General features: G+C 36.4%; 1 protein-coding gene across 1 annotated transcript; it reads left to right on the top strand.

The window, feature by feature from the left end:
- Positions 1–4,040: 4,040 nt before the first annotated feature.
- Positions 4,041–6,151, top strand: LOC137966293 (uncharacterized). The gene is made up of 4 exons (XM_068812874.1): positions 4,041–4,229; positions 4,937–5,148; positions 5,345–5,501; positions 5,602–6,151. The coding sequence occupies exons 1-4, from the start codon at positions 4,196–4,198 to the stop codon at positions 5,769–5,771; spliced, it is 573 nt and encodes a 190-aa protein (XP_068668975.1). The 5' UTR covers positions 4,041–4,195; the 3' UTR covers positions 5,772–6,151.
- The last annotated feature ends 12,274 nt before the right edge of the window (positions 6,152–18,425 follow it).

Genomic DNA, 18,425 nt, shown 5'->3' with positions numbered 1-18,425 from the left:
CTTTTCATTGAAGCTAAAATGATAAACTCCAACTTAAGGGGGAGTGTTGAAGAGCAAATATGAAAGAGTCTTATATGACTCCCACAATAAGAAATCTTATGGAGCCAAAATTATTATGGAATGAGGTCTCACAAAAGAGTTTCAGTTTAAAGGAGTTTTAGTTATGTTAGTCTTCTATTTATATTGAGATATTTAATTATGCTAAGACTTATCTTGAAGTTTTAGAGTTTGGGTGTAACTGGGACAAGGGTAGTTTAATTGTAATTAGACTTTACTACTTTCCTCTATTATAAATAGGGGTTCATGTACTCTGATTACATCAAGTCAATGAAGTTTTATTCTTTTCCATAAATTCAATAATAAGGTAGTTTAATTGTAATTGGATTCTACTTATTTTCTCATTATAAATAGAGACATATTGTACTCAAATTACATTAAGTCAACGAAGTCTTTTTCACTTTTTCAGAAATTCAACAAAGACCAACATCTTCTTATTGCTCAAGGCACCAAAGAGTTCCATAGCCTTGGCATTGCCATCTACCCTGGCAATGTCCAACTAATCTTATCCACTAACTAGTTTGGAAATCATCCTTCCACATTTATTTCAGAAAGGAAGAAAGGGTTCATCACAATGGACTCCAAGAAGTCAATTCTTATGGACTTAATGAAAATTTCCACCCTATACTTTAAAAACTCGAAATCTAATATAAATATAAATATAAATATATATCAATATATATATATATATATATATATATATATATATATAATTATTACTCTTTAAGTTATAAACTTTCTTTATAAAAAGGATTTTTACGTTTTGAAGCTAAAACAATACTTAATTAATTATATAATTTTATGGTATTAAATATTATTGATATTAAGTGAAAAACACGAATATAAAGACAATTAAGTTATCTTTCAAGGGTAAATATATAATTATAGCATTATAATAGTACTATAAATGTAATTTCAACGATATTAATGTTATGAAAATTAACCAAGTAAAATAATCAAGTCCAATTCAATTGAGTTTTCACTATGTGAAAATGAGATGATGTCATAAATAAAAATAAAAATTTAAAATTTTTAATAGGAGGGAGGGGTTCATTGTCCTCCTAAGTCTCAACTTATCCTCTACTGAGGAGGGATGATAGATGAGGCTCTATTATTACTGGATAAGAGGGGGGAGGTGGGGTAGAGTGGAAAAAGGTCTAATGTTGCGGAATAAGAGAAGAAAGAGGAGAAATGGAGAAGAGGCCCTATTTTTGTTGAACAAGAGAAAGGTTGTTGTACAAGGAAAATTTTCTCTAATTTGAGTGGCCCAATTGTTGATCAATCACTTCCTTCGTCATTTAAACTCGTAATATTGGCCAAGTTTTTCCTTTTTTCCTGAGTTTCATAAACTCAGAACCCAAACAAAGGATTAGGACTAATTAAATAAGGCTCAAGTGACAGGTCCAGTTCGGATTTTATAACTCTAAGGTGGTAGAAGTAGGGGTGGCATTGAGTCAAGCCAAACTCGAACCTGTATATGGTTGAGTTGAGCTTGATCTAAATACTTCAAACTCGAGCTCAAGTTCGAGCCTAAAATTAGAATCAAGCTTGAGCCCAAAATTTTTAACCGAGTTTGAGCTCGAGCTCGAGTCAGATTTGAGCTTCAATCTATATTTAAATTTTGTATAAATAAATGTCAAATAAACTGTACATAAAATTATACATAAATTTTACTCAAAATTGTGCATAACCTTTGCATAAAATTGTACATGAGCACCGTGACCAATTTGTTAAACAATCCTCGTGTTTTTACAAAATTTGCAAACCTACATTCTCATGTTTTTACAAATTTGTACTACATAAAATATGTTTATATTTAGTCAAACAAGTTAAATCTTTCCTGCATAGAAACTAAAACCTTAATCAAATAGTTGCAAAACAAGACTACTTTACATACTAGGAAAGCTAAATTTCTCCCCAAATAACGACAAATCATCAAATCATCTTGTAATCAACAAGGTTGTTGTAGAATAAACCAGGAGATACACATCACATGTAAACAAAACAATATAATTAATAAAGGAAAATTAGCAGAACATACCACAAATAACAACTACTAAAAATAGAAATAAATGAAGTTCAAAAGCTTACTTAATAATAATAAATCAACAAGAAGTAGCTCTGAAGATGCTTATGATGTGATCAGACATAGACCTTCCTTGCTTGTATGCTGCAATGAATGGAAGACGAACAATGGGCTCATATCATGCAAAGAAAATGATGGAGACAGGCTAACAAGTAGCTTGGAGATCAATGGTTAACGGTGAATACTAGCATGCATGAAGACACGAAGCCATGAGAGTTCACAACGTGGAGGATACGCTACGGTTCAATCCGCTTGTTGGCTCAAACTAGATATGGGGGAATTATTTCTGATTAAATTGACAAATTAGAAAAGGTAATTTTCAAATTCCGATAGGACTCCCCTTTTGATAAAAAAAATGATAAATCAAAATACGCATTTTAACAAATAGGTACACCTGAGAAAATAAAATGACATCCAAAAATGGAGATCAAATGTCACTTGAATTTCATCATTCCATGTCAGCCTACCATACCTTCCAAGAGAACTTGGGTGTCCGCCACCTCGGCCATGTTCAAGTGATTGGCCTCCACTATTGTGACATGAAGAGTTCCATATAGAAGAATTTGTGCTTACTGACCTCTATGAAGAGAGATCTCCCACAAGCACCCAAATTAGGAAAACACTAAAATTCAAAGTATATTAAAGTTAACAACTTCAAATGATCTGACATAAAGACAAGTAAAAATCGGATATCTAAAGACTTAATAGGGAATCAAACCACAAAATAGAAGATTGATTGAAAAAAATATTCTACGGAAGAGAAAGTTAATAAAATGAACTTTAATAGTAAGAGAATAGAATCAATTTCGAGGAGGATCAGAGGCCAAAGACAACATTCAAACCGAATCATCATGATGATTGATAAGGTATCTCGAGAGGATTTTTGACAAGCCAAGTGAAGGAAAAGAAGGCAAGAGTTACAGAAGATCCAAGACCGGGGAAGTGAAAATTGTGCTTCTCTTTTGACTCTTTTTGTTTAATCTATCAGACCAAGCTCTATTCAAACAAAAAAATCGAAAAGAGAGGAATTAGATAAAAAAAGAGAACTCACGATGGTCGATGATAAAATGGGTAAGATTGATTCTAGTTTGTTTTGTGATTTCCGTCAACAACAATTGAGTCGGCAATGCCTAAATCAGATAGAGCGGCGAAGAAATTGCAAACACTTAAGGTTCAAAAGTTTTGTAATTTGCATATGGGTAGAGAATAATGTTGAAGGAAATCAAACTTACCTATGACTTCTGTCGGCAATGCCCAAATCTGCTAGAGCAACGAAAAAATTGTGGATGTTGGAAGATGTATGGTAGGGGAAATCGATTTTTTGTAGCCAAAGAGGAGAGGTGACTTGGCTACTCTATTCTTCCATCGAGACTCGGAGCACCTCCTCTGCTCTGGATATGTTGCAGTGGAAGACACCGAACTCCTCGAATGAATTGCCCTTTTGACTCCCGCTAGTTTAAGTAAACGAGTTTGCTTGCGAGTTCACAAATCGAATTGCCACTTGTTCGAGTTTGGCTCATTTATTTAAACGAACTCATTGCCCTTTTGACTGCCGCTAGTTTTTGCCTGTGAGTTCACAAATCGAATTGTCACTTGTTCGAGTTTGGCTCCAATCTGGGACCGAGCCAAGCTTGAGCTATTTGCAAAACTGGCTTGGTTCCATGCGACCCTAAGAGTGGCATTAGAAAAAATTAGCAGACATAAAGGTAGATAATATTATTTCTGTGCGGCAATTATGTAATTTTTTAGAACGTTCTTGCGGCGTGACGTCGCTATAGGTTGTTCACAAAAAACACGAAGGGAACGACGCGAGCTCTCGTGTAGATGGACGCGAAGTAACTCTTAAATAGAGTTGATTGGCTTAGGAAAAGTAGACAAACTGATTTTTTATTTTTGAACATAAGAGTTCCATTTCCACTTCTGCAGCCCTCTGCCTTCAAATCTAGGGTTTTGTAGGTGATTGAGTATTGGGCGGAAGTCTTGGGGGTGTCGCCTATAAATTTGATCGTGGGAGGTTCAATTTTGCTTGGATTCAGAATTTGAGTTCAAAATATGCCGGGAAACTCAGGTTGCACAGTTTATATAGGTTTGTCTGTTTCTCTGTCTTCAAGTTGGTGACTTTTTTCTTAGATCTAATTTTCAAAGAAGAAAAACGGAAAAATATTAGGGATTCCGAGTATATTTTACTTGATGCAATGTCTTGCTGCTTATGATTGTGCTTGCTTGTTTGTCAAATTAGGTTACTGGGTGAAAGTAGCGCTTATTTTATTCGTTTCTTATTAGCAAATCCGAGATAATTGTTGTTTGTGAGTAAATTTCTGTGTTATTTTTCCATTGCTATATCGTCGATATCCTTTCATTTATGTTACGTGCTCAGGCTAATCGTTAGAAAAGCTTGCTCACAAAAAAGTAATTTAAAAAATCTCGAAAAATCTAAAGTTCGTAATTTATTTGCTCGGATGTAAAGATGGCTTTAGGGAGTGGTCTTTATTACTGTATGCGTGTTTTATGCATGGCTTGTTTGAAAATGCAAACGGTCACTTCTGTGACAATACATCTTTTTACTTAATTTTGTTTATGTCTCAATTATTTATATCCTTTTTTATCTTTCTTTTTCATTTCATTATTTAGTTTTGGTGCAGTTGAATTTACTAAATCTTGAAGTTCCTTTGAAGGCGTTTCGTAGTTGAGTTATTTATAAGTTGGATGGGGAATTGAATTGTAGAAGCTAATCTGCTAGTTCTGTAGATCCATGTCTTGCTCTAGTTTCTGATCCTTTGCTTAATTCTCTAGGAAACTTGGATGAAAAAGTGAGTGAAAGAGTACTGTATGAGATTATGATTCAAGCTGGCCATATAGTAGATTTGTACATTCCAAGGGAGAAGGAAACCAACCATCCTAAGGGATATGCGTTTGCAGAATATGAGAATGAAGAGATTGCTGATTATGCTGTCAGGCTTTTCACTGGTCTTGTTTCTCTTAACAATAGAACATTGAAGTTTGCGGTGCGTTCTGGTTCCTTTTCAGCAGAAATTTGATCTATATCTCTTTCCTCCTGCTGCAACTTGTCTTACATTCTTCTTGATAGAGCTTTCTAAAATTGTTCCCTTGTATGGGCTCCTTTTTGTCCTTGATTCTTATTGATTTTCCTCCGTGACTGCTGAAAGTTTGAGAAACTGCTGAATCTTTTGTCTTTGACAGATATCTGGACAAGATAAAACTTCTCAAAACTTGGGTATGCATGCATCATCTATTTCGAACTCATTTAAAAAAAGATTGGACGCTGTCCAAGAGCCACTACATTTGACATCACCTAGATTTTCGGCATATAGTCAACCGCTCTCAAGTAATCCTAAAGGTGATCAGCGTTCTTTAGACTCGTGTCATTTCAGTTAAAATACTCCGTTTACTTCAGAATTTCTTATTCCTTGTTTGTTTTATTATCTCTTCATATACAGCTTCTCCAGGCCTAGTAAGTAATGGCTCTAGGACACATCTCAGATCCACAGGTTTTGACTATAGTAGACGTGTAATTGGGGAAACTAGGGATAGCATCAGCCGCTATGACGCTCATTCAAGCCGAGTTGTTTATGATTCAAGACAGCCCGTAAATTACCCATCTTACTAAAAATTCAGCTAGATTGATTTGCTTTTTACTACTCTTTGTGGTATCAACCAGTTGTTTTATCTTCTTCATATCCCTAAGCCTTGTAGTGTCTGTTCGGAGAGTTAAGAGGGGGAAGCTGGCTGTTCTATTTACCAACTTCCATTATTTTTAGCTGTAGCAGGAGCAGAAGTGGCATAGCTAGCTTAGATTTGAACACCTCTTACTTGTAGTGCTATCTGTGATCTTGTTCCATTCATGTAAAGCTCCTGATAGTTGCAGTGTTGGTGATATTTGGTTTTATTTTTTTTATTGTGCCAAGTTTTCTTTGTTGTAATCAATTAATTATGATGTTGAGGACTTGAAGAATGTTATCCATGTTCAGTAGGTATTTTCTGGAGAAATCTTTTAAATTCTGCGTCAGATTTTACACTTCCCAAAAAAGGGTTTGCACTTCAACTGGGGGCATATTGAAAGTGTTGGAAACAATATCAATTGGTTGGCCTGATGATTGAGTGGAGGGAGAGAGGGAGATCGATATTTTACTTCCTCTTTAAGTTGAAAAGACCTTAAAATGTTTCTTCCTATCGAAAGGTTCCTAAATTAGTTGCTTGCATCAAGTCCAAACCCCTTAAAGGTAAGCAGCCACCTCCCTCTCTCTCTCTCTCTCTATATATATATATGCATCTATATTTATGTGCATGTTAATATGTGAGACGCTATAGTTTGGATCAGACTACTATGGTAGATGAGAGAGTGATTCATTGTAGTGGCAAGGTTAGTTTTCTAGACTTTTTTTTTTTTAGAAAAGGGAACATTTAATTAGGGATTGGGGATTGAAGACCCCCTCTTAGCTAAAGAACCAACAATATTATTGTTTGATCTAGGTACATGGGACCAAATACAAACAACATCGTTAGTTAGATCTTGAAGTTAAAAAAAAAAAAGAGAACACTCCCAGAGGTACCTAGGGGGGATACTTGTTACCCATCTACCAGCTAATGATACTACTAGAATCTCCACAACATGGGGCCTCCCATGAAAACGATCTTTGAAAATTCAGAAGCCATTTCTTAAAGGTCATCTATGTGGATTTAGAAATGTCAAGAGCCCCAACAAATGAGGAAGTGCAACACTACTGGATTTTTGGAAAACACAACCAAAACTTCAAGGCTTGATATTCTTGAGAGGTGATGCATCAAAATTGAGCTTGATAAGATCATTTTAAAATGGTGAGTGTGTTAGGAACTAGTGGTTCTAATTCCAAAGTAATGAGACCAATAATAATAATTATAAAAGAAGAAAAAAAAAGCACGAAAACAAACAAGATTACATCACGTCTTTCGTCGTTGTAATAGTCCATTATAAAGATAAAATAATTTACAAGAGAAATCGCACACACTTACAAGTGTTTTTCTCTAACCATTATCGAGGGTTGCAATTGGAGATGCTCTTTGGATGATGATAAAATTCTAATAGTGTCGCCCCAAATATAAAGAGAAAGGGCAATTGTGATATAAGAGTGAAATCCCCAAATTGCTCTTAATGAAATAATAATCAATATATCGTGGATTTGGCGGGGGCTCCCTACCCCCCAATTCCAACCCCCATCGATACCTTACCGCGAAGGTCAATCTACATACCGACTCATCATAGGGCATTGATTAGGTTCTACAACTTAACAATCTCTCACTTGAAGACTAATCCATCATTAATATCTCCTCTACAGAGGCAACAACTTCTCAATCATAAAAAAGAAACCCAATTGAAGTTGCACACAACTTCAGTTTTTCAATCGTAACAGTCTTTGTCAACATATCTACCAGATTCTGACTTCCTTGAATCTTCTCAAGTGTTAAAACTTCATCCTCCAGAGCAGATTTAATGAAGTGATAACACAACTGTATGTGTTTTGTTTTGGCATGATTAACAAAATTCTTTGCTAAATAAATAAGATTGATTGTCACAATACCACACATTCTTCCCATGTTTGAAACCTAATTCTTCCCAAAAAGACTCTAACCATACCATTTTTTTGTTGGCTTCGGTCACGACGACATATTTTGCCTCAGTGGTAGAAAAAACAATTATCTTCTGCAACTTAGAGACCTAGCTAATTGTTGTACCACCCAATATGTATACATATCCAGTGATACTCTTCCAGCCATCAATGTCTCCAACTATGTCAACATCTATGTAACCCTGTAATCCCAAGTCTAACTTTCTGAAACATAAGATTGAGTCTGCAGTGCCTCTCAAATACCTGAGAATCCACTTCATTGCTGCCTAATATTGTTTACCTAGATTACTCATATATCTGCTCACAACTCCTACTGCATAAGCTATGTCTGGTCTAGTGCACACTATGGAATACATGAGACTGCCAATAGTAGAAGCATAAGGTACATTGGCCATGTAGGCTCGCTACTGCTTTATAGAAGGTGATTGTTCCTTAGATAGCCTAAAGTGACTAGCCAAATGAGTACTCATTGGTTTTGCATCATTCGTGTTGAATATGCTCAGTACTTTTTTCACATATTCTTCTTATGACAGTTTAAAAACATCAGTATCTCTAGTAATCCTCATCCCAAAGATTTGTTTTGCAGTACTCAAATCCTTCTTTGCAAGCACCTATTATCAACATATCAATATACAGTAGAATGATGTAGGAATCATAAAACTTCTTCACATAACAACAATGATTCGCCTGGCACCTCAAGAAACTATTATTACTCTTAAAAGTGTCAAACTTCTTATACCATTGTCTTAGAACTTGTTTAAGACCATACAAGTTCTTTTGAAGTTTGCACACCATTTTCTCTTTTTTTGTGTTTTGAAACCTGTGTTTGCATCATGTAAATTTCTTCCTCCAAATCACCATGAAGAAAAGTTATCTTTACATCCAACTGCTCTAAGTGCAAGTCTTTATTTGCCACTAGTCTAAGCATTGTTCTAATAGTAGTCAATTTCACTACTGAAGAAAAAATCTCAGTGTAGTCAATGCCTTCTTTTTCTTGAAAACCCTTTACCACCAATCTTGTCTTGTATCGCTTGTTGCCATCATGTTCGTCTTTTATTCGATACACCCATTTATTCTGTAAGACCTTCTCTTTTGGTGACTCGGTTAACTGCCATGTCCGATTTGATAACTGTCAAACAGACACCATTATATTATAAAATTTGATGTCTAACCAGCCATGAAGTAAACAACAATACAGTTTTTGCGTATGCCATCAAACCAGTGGAGGCTTATGCTATTTCCAGCAATGGAAACTTACTCCATGAAGCCTTAAAAAAACACCGCAAACGTGATGATGTGGTTTCCCCCTTGGAATCTCTCCTCCTCGTAGAATTCTGCGATCTAGAAGTTCAAAGACTTCTAGAATCCACCTATTCAAAAAAGCCTTTAGAATGGTGGAATAAACAAAAACATTTTTGCAGACCTCGAACTCCTTGATCCCGGAAAGGAGTTTCGAGTAAAACCAATGGTTTATACTCCCTTGGATGTTGAGGAATTCTCAACCCAAATCAACGATTTGATCTTATTAGGATTAATTCGAGCAAGTCACTCTCCGCGTACCTCTCCTACATTTCTAGTTAGAAATCATGCAGAGATTAAACGTTGAAAAAACAAGGATGGTTATTAACTATAAGAACGTTAATGAAACCACCAAAATGGATGAGTATTACCTTCCTAACAAGGAAAGGTTGATCACATCAATACGAGGAAAACAATGGTCAGGGTTTTTGCAAATTCGATTAACAGACTGAGTTATTCCCTTAATTGCATTTAATTGTCCTACGGGGCATTATGAGTGGCTTGTTCTGCCTTTTGGCTTATATAAAAAAGAATGGATGATATACTCAAACTATTCTTTATATTTTGTTTAGTTTATGTTGACGACATCTTAGTTTTATCTGAAAACAAAGAATAACATAAATAACAATTACTTAAGGTATTAAAAGCCTTAAAATCTGTTGGGATTGCTCTCAGTAAAAAGAAATCTGAAATGTTCTATGCTATGATAGATTTCTTAGCACTGCACATGTCTAAAGGAGAAATTATTCTACATAACCATATTCTCGAAAAGACATCTTCATTTCCATATGAAATTGAGAATATAAAATAACTTCAACAATTTCTAAGTTGTCTAACATACATTGAGCAGTTCATAGAAAACTTAGCAAATACTAGAAAACCTTTCCAACAGAAGTTGAAAAAAGATGTCAAATGCGAATGGACTCCTGATGACAGCTCAAGGGTCATTAAGATCAAACAAATCTTAACTCACCTTCCAACGTTAACTCTACCCAATCCAGATGCAAATCTAATTTTTGAAATCGACGGCTCAGATCACATATGGGCAATAGTACTAAAATGTAAAATCATTGATTCTAAAAAAATATGCAAATATGCTTCAGGAACATTTAAACAGGTTGAAACCAATTACCATTCTTATGAGAAAGAAATTTTAGCAATAAAAAACGGAAACACGAAATTTTATATTTATCATGCTTCAAAAGAGTTTCTTGTCAAAACTGATTGTAAAAATTTTGTTGGTTTCATGAAACAAAATTTAGAAGACTCTCTGTGTCGCAGAAGATTACTCTGTTGGCAATAGTGGTTCTTTCAATTTTGTTTTACTGTTGAACACATTTAAGGAAAAAATAATTATTTGCCCGATACTCTTATTCGAGATTTTTTTTGTGTTTTAGACAAGTGAAATATATGGATCCCCTCAGCAGCACCCTGAAGGATCTAACAGCAACAATAACCATCATAACTGTATTACTTTCACAACTTTAGTCTCTCTTTGACAATTTCCTTCTACTATATGAAAGAGGAGAAATTAACGGAACCGTGCCCAATACGGGATTAGTGGAATAGATCTACAACTCAAAAGTTTAAGAATTAATTGAAGAGTTAAAGGAACTCCACAAACGGTGTAACACGTCAAGCTCCTCCGGGACTTCTACCGGATCTCCTACGTGAGAAAATGAAGCTATAACGTCAGCTAAAATGCAGACAGATAATTGTAGTATTCTTTCGAATGCAGGTCGGTCGGGACTTCTATCGGTCATGCAAAACAAGGAAAGGAAGCCATAACTCAGTCTTCTATGCAGACAAAGGAATCGGGGACTTCTACATGCCAGTTTCGAGCTAGAAAAGAAGCCTTAACAAACCCCTTTCTAAGGGAGACAGACTTGTCTAAAAACAAAAAAATCGTTTAAGACAAAATTGGTTACCCGTCCAAGTTCACTAGGTTGAAAAGCCTGGGTAAACCAGATAAAACCAAGTTTTGTGATTTTGATTTCCTTTGAAAATTTTTTGGTTTGAGTTCACTAGTGGGCCCAATATGACTTATGTTGCTACTTAATGCTATTCAGGGTTTGACCCTATTCCTGCTGGCTTACCACCAAGTGGGCTAAATTGCATTGCAACCATGCGGTTTTCAAAGGTCCTCAAGTTGTACATGTCAATCGATGCGGCTCCTTAGCTGCTTCAGCAGGGTAGAGCATAGCTCCGTTTTGTTTTCTACATCGAAGCGTAGCTGAATAATACTAAGTATTTAACAGTGATCCTATTTGGCACTATTAGCAAATGACACTATTCATAAACGAATACTGTTGGAATCGAATATTTAAAATATAGCACGAACAAACACTATAGAGATCACGAAATAAGAACTGCAATTTTTTTTATAGAAACAACTATTGTAGAGATTTATAATGCGGAAATATAACAAACATGTACTTAAAAATAACACACTGTTTAAAAATTAAAACTATTACATAATAACCTACTCCCAAGGTTATCGACCGTGTTACTGATCGGCTCCCTCTTTACTACTCAACCATTACGGCTTTTGCACATACCTTGCTTTTCTTCGTCGAAAGTCGCCTCATCAAGAATCGCCTTCTTCGCTTAGAATTGTCCTTGATTTTTCTTCGTCGGATTTTGAATTTGATGCCTTTATCTGATTCGTAGCTTCAAATTTATAGATGTGGTCCAAAAAATCTTTCCCCTTTTGCCCTTAAAGGAAAGACTAGTTAATAGACGAAGGGTAACTTTCGTCTTTTTCTTTTGTTTAACTTTGCCCTTGCATTATTACCTTTTGGCGCTGAAAATAAGGGTATACAAGACTTTTCTTCCTATGATGTCAAAATGCTGATGTATTGGAATCTTTTCGTCGGTGCAGTTGTCACTCTGATAGGTTGTCATCTGATGATTGTTTTTTCTTGCATAGTATACAGGGTCAGGGTGCTTGTTTTCGAAAGTGAGTTGGGCCATGCAGAAGAAGTTTTCCTTTGTATTTTTACTGGAGGGAAAATTACCGTTTTGGATTTCCCGCAATACTTACTTCAGAGCTTTCTGCACTGTTGTCAGTGTCTCTTTAAAGCTTTTGGATACAATGGTCAAGGACTGACATCTTGTAGATATAGTTTTTCTTTTTTTGGACCAGTATCAATAGATACTGAATTATGTCCTGTAACTCGTGTGCTTCTCCAAGCATTTTCATGACACGGTCATGCTTTTGGCTTTTTACTTTGGATCGAAATTTGGAAGCTTTTGTCATTTTTGTCGAGGACTTCAAGTGTTATGACTGACATGCTCGGTATTAACTTGTTGTCATCAATGACTTCGGCTATGGAAGAAACAAATTTCAACCTAATAGCTTTAGCCTTGTTTGCAGAGAAAAATCTTTTGCACGCCTCTGTAATCCCTTTTGGCAGTCTTACAATTGCAGATAAATCCGTATGTAAATAACATACTGATGTATTTACTATCCATTTCGGGATAGACAACTAATCGGTTCCAGCGTTCACTAGAATTTGTGGTCATAAAGATAGTGTGAATCCCAATGCCAAATTTTTCGTTCCACCTTTGGAACTGAGTCATATGATTGGCAGATTCTTTTGAACAGTCACTGTCCACCTTTTGTGGGTGTAGTGAGAGTTCATCAGACATAATATCCGAGAGCTTGAGTTGTTGGATTTTTCGAAGGAAATCAAACTCACAAAACTTGATTTTATCCAGTTTACCCAGACTTTCCAACTTAGTGAACTCAGACGGGGTAACCAATTTTTTTGTTTTAAGACAAGTCTGTCTCCCTTAGAATGGGTCCGTTAAGGCTTCTTTTCCAGCTTGAAACTGGTAGGTAGAAGTCCCTCATTCCTCTATCTTCGTAGAAGACTGAGTTATAGCTTCATGCTTTGCATGACCAGTAGCAGTCCCTGGTCGACCTGTATTTGAAAGAATACTACAGTCATCCATCTGCTTTTTAGTTGACGTTATAGCTTCCTTTTCTTGCATAGGAGATCCGGTAGAAGTCCCGGAGGAGTTTGGCATGTTACAACCTTTGTGGAGTTATTTCAACTCTTCAATTAATTTGTATCAATCAAATATTATGTGGAAACTTCCGCCACGTGAGACCTAACCCACAATAGATTCAGCAAGTTCAGAGACAGTGGATAGCATGGCGACCCCCCCCCCCCCCCTCCCCCCCATTCCGAGAGCTTGAGTTGTTGGATTTTTCGAAGGAAATCAAACTCACAAAACTTGATTTTATCCAGTTTACCCAGACTTTTCAACTTAGTGAGCTTAGACGGGGTAACCAATTTTTTTGTTTTAAGACAAGTCTGTCTCCCTTAGAATGGGGTCCGTTAAGGCTTCTTTTCCAGCTTGAAACTGGTAGGTAGAAGTCCCTCATTCCTCTATCTTCGTAGAAGACTGAGTTATAGCTTCATGCTTTGAATGACCAGTAGCAGTCCTGGGTCGACCTGTATTTGAAAGAATACTACAGTCATCCATCTGCTTTTTAGTTGACGTTATAACTTCCTTTTCTTGCATAGGAGATCCAGTAGAAGTCCCGGAGGAGTTTGGCATGTTACAACCTTTGTGGAGTTATTTCAACTCTTCAATTAATTCGTATCAATCAAATATTATGTGGAAACTTCCGCCACGTGAGACCTAACCCACAATAGATTCAGCAAGTTCAGAGACAGTGGATAGAATGGCGAACCCCCCCCCATTCCGAGAGCTTGAGTTGTTGGATTTTTCAAAGGAAATCAAACTCACAAAACTTGATTTTATCCAGTTTACCCAGACTTTTCAACTTAGTGAGCTTAGACGGGGTAACCAATTTTTTTGTTTTAAGACAAGTCTGTCTCCCTTAGAATGGGGTCCGTTAAGGCTTCTTTTCCAGCTTGAAACTGGTAGGTAGAAGTCCCTCATTCCTCTATCTTCGTAGAAGACTGAGTTATAGCTTCATGCTTTGAATGACCAGTAGCAGTCCCGGGTCGACCTGTATTTGAAAGAATACTACAGTCATCCATCTGCTTTTTAGTTGACGTTATAGCTTCCTTTTCTTGCATAGGAGATCCAGTAGAAGTCCCGGAGGAGTTTGGCATGTTACAACCTTTGTGGAGTTATTTCAACTCTTCAATTAATTCGTATCAATCAAATATTATGTGGAAACTTCCGCCACGTGAGACCTAACCCACAATAGATTCAGCAAGTTCAGAGACAGTAGATAGAATGGCGAACCACCCCCCCCCCCCCCCCCCCCCCCCCGACCTACCAAACGAGGCCCAGAGTAACTCTTCCTCGATCACCAACCTGTCTCGCACAGTATGGGGCGAAAGCAGAGCAAGCCTGGAGAAGTAGAAGTAGCAGCAACAGCAGAGGTGAGAGCGACAAGTAACTGAAGAAAATGGCCTTGGAAACAACTCAGAAGTGAACTGGCAAACTATCCTATAACTTGTTGATTTATTGAAAAACTGTTACGTGGCGTTGTTAAACCAGTGGCAACGACCCTTTTGGCAAATGAGTCTCTTCGGACCAGTAACCCTGCAACCTCGGGTATTCCAGCCGATATAACACAAGTCTCAATTTATTAGTGATAAAACACTAGATACTCTCCTAGACACATAACAATATCTGATAGGCCCAACATGACTTCTGCTGTTACTTAGTACTATTCAGGATTTGACCCTATTCCTGCCGGCTTACCACCACGTGGGCTAAATCGTCATGCGACCTCGTGGTTTTAGAGGTCCCCAAGCCATATATGTCAACTGATGCGGTTCCATAGGTGCTTCAGTAGGGTAGAGCACAACTCCGTTTCGTTTACTACCTCGGAGCGTAGCCAAATATTACTAAGTGCCTAGTTTGGATCCTATTAGGCACTATTTCGATACTATTACTATTACGAGTGAACAGTAAACATAAAGAATAAAAAATGAATAGTAATTTTTGAACAGTAAAAATACTTACTGTGGAGATTCATATTTATATATGCGGAAAATGAACAATAAAAACAAACATTGTATGAATTTAAATATTACACTCATACAGAAAATTAAAATATTGTTTCAAAAAAAATATAAATACATAACTACATGACTCCCAAAGTTACCGACCGTGCTACCGACCGCTCCCTCTTTACTAAGCCATTACAGTTGTTTTGCACATACCATGCTTTAGGAACTTTGTTGGAGGTTGCTCGCCAGAAATCGCCTTCTTTGCTCAGACCGCCTTCTTCCTCTGAAAAACTTGGGGTGATTTTTGAATGCCATGAACTCTGTCGGAGCTTCGAATTTATAACTCAGGGTTTCTTCTTTTCTTCCCCTTTACCCTTAATCGAATAGTCTATGTTGAAAGACGAAGGGTATTTTTTGTCTTTTTGTTTTTTCATATCTGCCCTTGCATTATTTACCTTTCGGCACCGAAAGCAGAGGTAGGAGTGGCTTTTCTTCTTCTGACATAATCGTGCTGACGTAAAGGAATATTTTTATCTCTGTCAATTTGCTGACTCAAATTTTTGTCTTCTGCCTTCGTGGCTGCTGCCGTTGCTTCATTTTGACATGCTGTCTTCGGATGGTTTCTTGGTGCATAGTTGGCATTTATGCAATTTGTTAAAAGTAAGCTAGGTCATGCCTCAAAAACTTTCTTTTGTATTTTTACTTGATGGGATTTTCCCATTAAGTATTTTTTCGAGTGCTTCTGCCAATGATTTTTATACAATGGCTGGAGACTCCTTAAAGCTTTTGGATACAATGGTCAGTGGGATTGACGTTTTGTATACGTAACTCTTCCTCTTTTGAACCAATAGTTGAAAGTACTGGATAATATTTTTAATCCCCATGGTCCTTCTGTTCTTCCAAACCTCCTCGGGACATGGTCGTGATTTTTTTTCTGTTTGGGATCGAAATCCGGTAGCTTTCCTTCTTTATCAAGGATTTCAATAGTTATCGCCGAAAGACTTGGTATAACTTTGTTATTTTCAATGATTTATACTATGGAAGAAACGAATTTCAACCTTATAGTTTTAGCCTTGATAGCAAAATAGAAACTCTAGCAAGCCTCAATTATTTCTTTTGGTAATCTTTCAAGTACAATTAAATCTGTTGCTTGTATAAATATTTGTTCAATTAGTCCATATGTGTATAGCATACTGACATATTTACTATCCATTTCTGGATGTATCACCAATCAATTCTAGTGTTCGCTGTAGTCCGTGGTCATAAAAGGAGTATGAATCCCTATGCTAAGTTTTTCATTCCAATTTTGGAACTGAGTCTTATGGCAAATAGACTCTTTTGAACTATCACTGGCCACCTTTTGAGGGCGTAGCGAAGGTTCTGTGGATATAATGTCTTGGAGTTTTAGAGGTTTGACTTTCATAAGAAAATCAAACTTGTTAAACTCTTTTTTATCTGGTTTACCCAGGCTTGTCAAACTAGTGAACTCAGATGGGATAACTAACCGTGCCTTGAAAGAAGTATATTTTTTTGGCAAGTCCGTCTCCATGGGTTCTAGAGTCGTTTTGGCTTTCTTTCCAACTTGAGACTGGTTGGTAGAAGTCCATGATTCCCTTTTCTTCATAGAAGACCGAGTTGTGATTTCCTTTTTATGTTTAGCATGACCGGTAGAAATCCCAGGTCGACCTGTGTTTATCAAAACAGTAAAGTCATCCATCTGCTTGTTGGCTGACATTATAGCTTCCTTTTCTCGCGATGGAGATCCGTTAAAAGTCCCGAAGGAGTTTGGCGTTTCATGCCTTGTTGTAAGTTTTTTTAACTCTTCGGTTAATTCCTTAACCTTGAGTTGTAAGTTTTCTCCGCTTAACCCAAAACAGGCACAATTCTCTAATAATTCTCCTCGTTCAGAAAGAACTAAGAGGTTGTCACAAAGAGACTGTAATGTTGAGAGTAATACAGTGAGGGTGGCTATTTCTACTGCCAGATCCATCAATGTGCTACTGAGATGATCTATTTATGTTTACCTGTCTATAACACAAGAAAATTCTCGAGTAAGAGTATGAAGTAAATAATTTTTGTCTCCTTTAACGTGTTCTACAATAAAAGAGAATTGAAAGAACCATTACTGCCAACGGAGTAATCTACCACGACAAAGTGAATCTTTTAAATTTCTTGTCATAAAATCGACAAAATTTTAACAGTCAGTTCTAACTAGAAATTCTTTGGGGGCAACATATATATAAAAAAAATTTATCCCGTTTTTTACTGCTAAAATTTCTTTTTCATAAGAATGATAGTTTATCGTAGCAGATGTAAATGTTCCTGAGGTATATTTACATATTCTCTCAGAATCATTGGTTTTACATTTTAGTATTGCTGCCCAAGTATGATATGAGGCGTCATTTTCTAAAATTAGTTTTGCATATGGATCTGGTAGAGTTAACATCGGGAGGTGTTTCATCATTTGTTTGATCCTGATTACTTCTGAACTGTCAGTGGGAGTCCATTACCATTTGACATCTTTCTTTAACTTTTGTTGAAAATGTTTTCTAATTTCTGCTAAATTCTTTATGAATTGTTTAGCATACGTTAGACATCCTAAGAAACGTTGAAGTTGTTTTATATCTTCTATTTCATTCGGGACAGTTGCTAGTTTTTCCAGAATATGATTTTGGAGAATGATTTCTCCTTTAGAGATGTTTAGTCCTAAGAAATGTATCTTAGTTTTAAACAATTCTGATTTCTTTTTGTTGAGTGTTATCCCAACATTTTTAAGGCATTTAATACCTTTAGTAATTTCTCTTTATGTTGATCTTTGTTTTCAGAGAAAACTAGGATATCATCAACGTAAACTAAGCAAAATTTAAAATATGGTTTGGGGATATCGTCCATTCTTCTTTGAAATATATTGGGTGCTTGTTTTAACCCGAAGGACATAACAAGCCACTCATAATGTCCTGAAGGACAACTGAATGCAGTAAGGGGAAGACTCAGTTTCGAGATGAAGTTCAGATACTTCATCGTTCGACTGGATTTCATCATGATGGATGATTTCCAATCTTTTTTCTTCGGCTAGTACCATGTATGTATTGTATTGTCATTTTTTCTTGTCATTAGGACAATCACGAGCGAAGTATCCTTCTTTCTCGCATATCCACCATTTACATTTGCTCGGGGATTTCCCCTTTGGGCAATATGCATTTGACCATTTACTGGATGTGGTGGGGCCAGAGTTCGTTCGTTTTCTAAAGTATCTCTTTCGGAGAGTATACCTAGATTTTGAACTTGTATCCTAAATTTTTTCTTATGAAATTTCTTAGGATATTATCTTTGCTTATGGGAGTTGATTTTACAACCATAAGCCCCTACATTTTTGTTCTCGTTAGAACAACATAATGTTTGCTTATATGCTTT

The sequence above is a fragment of the Aristolochia californica genome, unplaced genomic scaffold, assembly GCF_029961685.1.
Source record: "Aristolochia californica isolate CCGP_79_NKW_82.1479 unplaced genomic scaffold, dmAriCali1.0.hap1 SCAF_5, whole genome shotgun sequence".
NCBI classification, from domain to species: Eukaryota; Viridiplantae; Streptophyta; class Magnoliopsida; order Piperales; family Aristolochiaceae; genus Aristolochia; species Aristolochia californica.
Note: the sequence above shows the minus strand (reverse complement) of the source record. Positions and strands in the feature narration are given on the sequence as shown.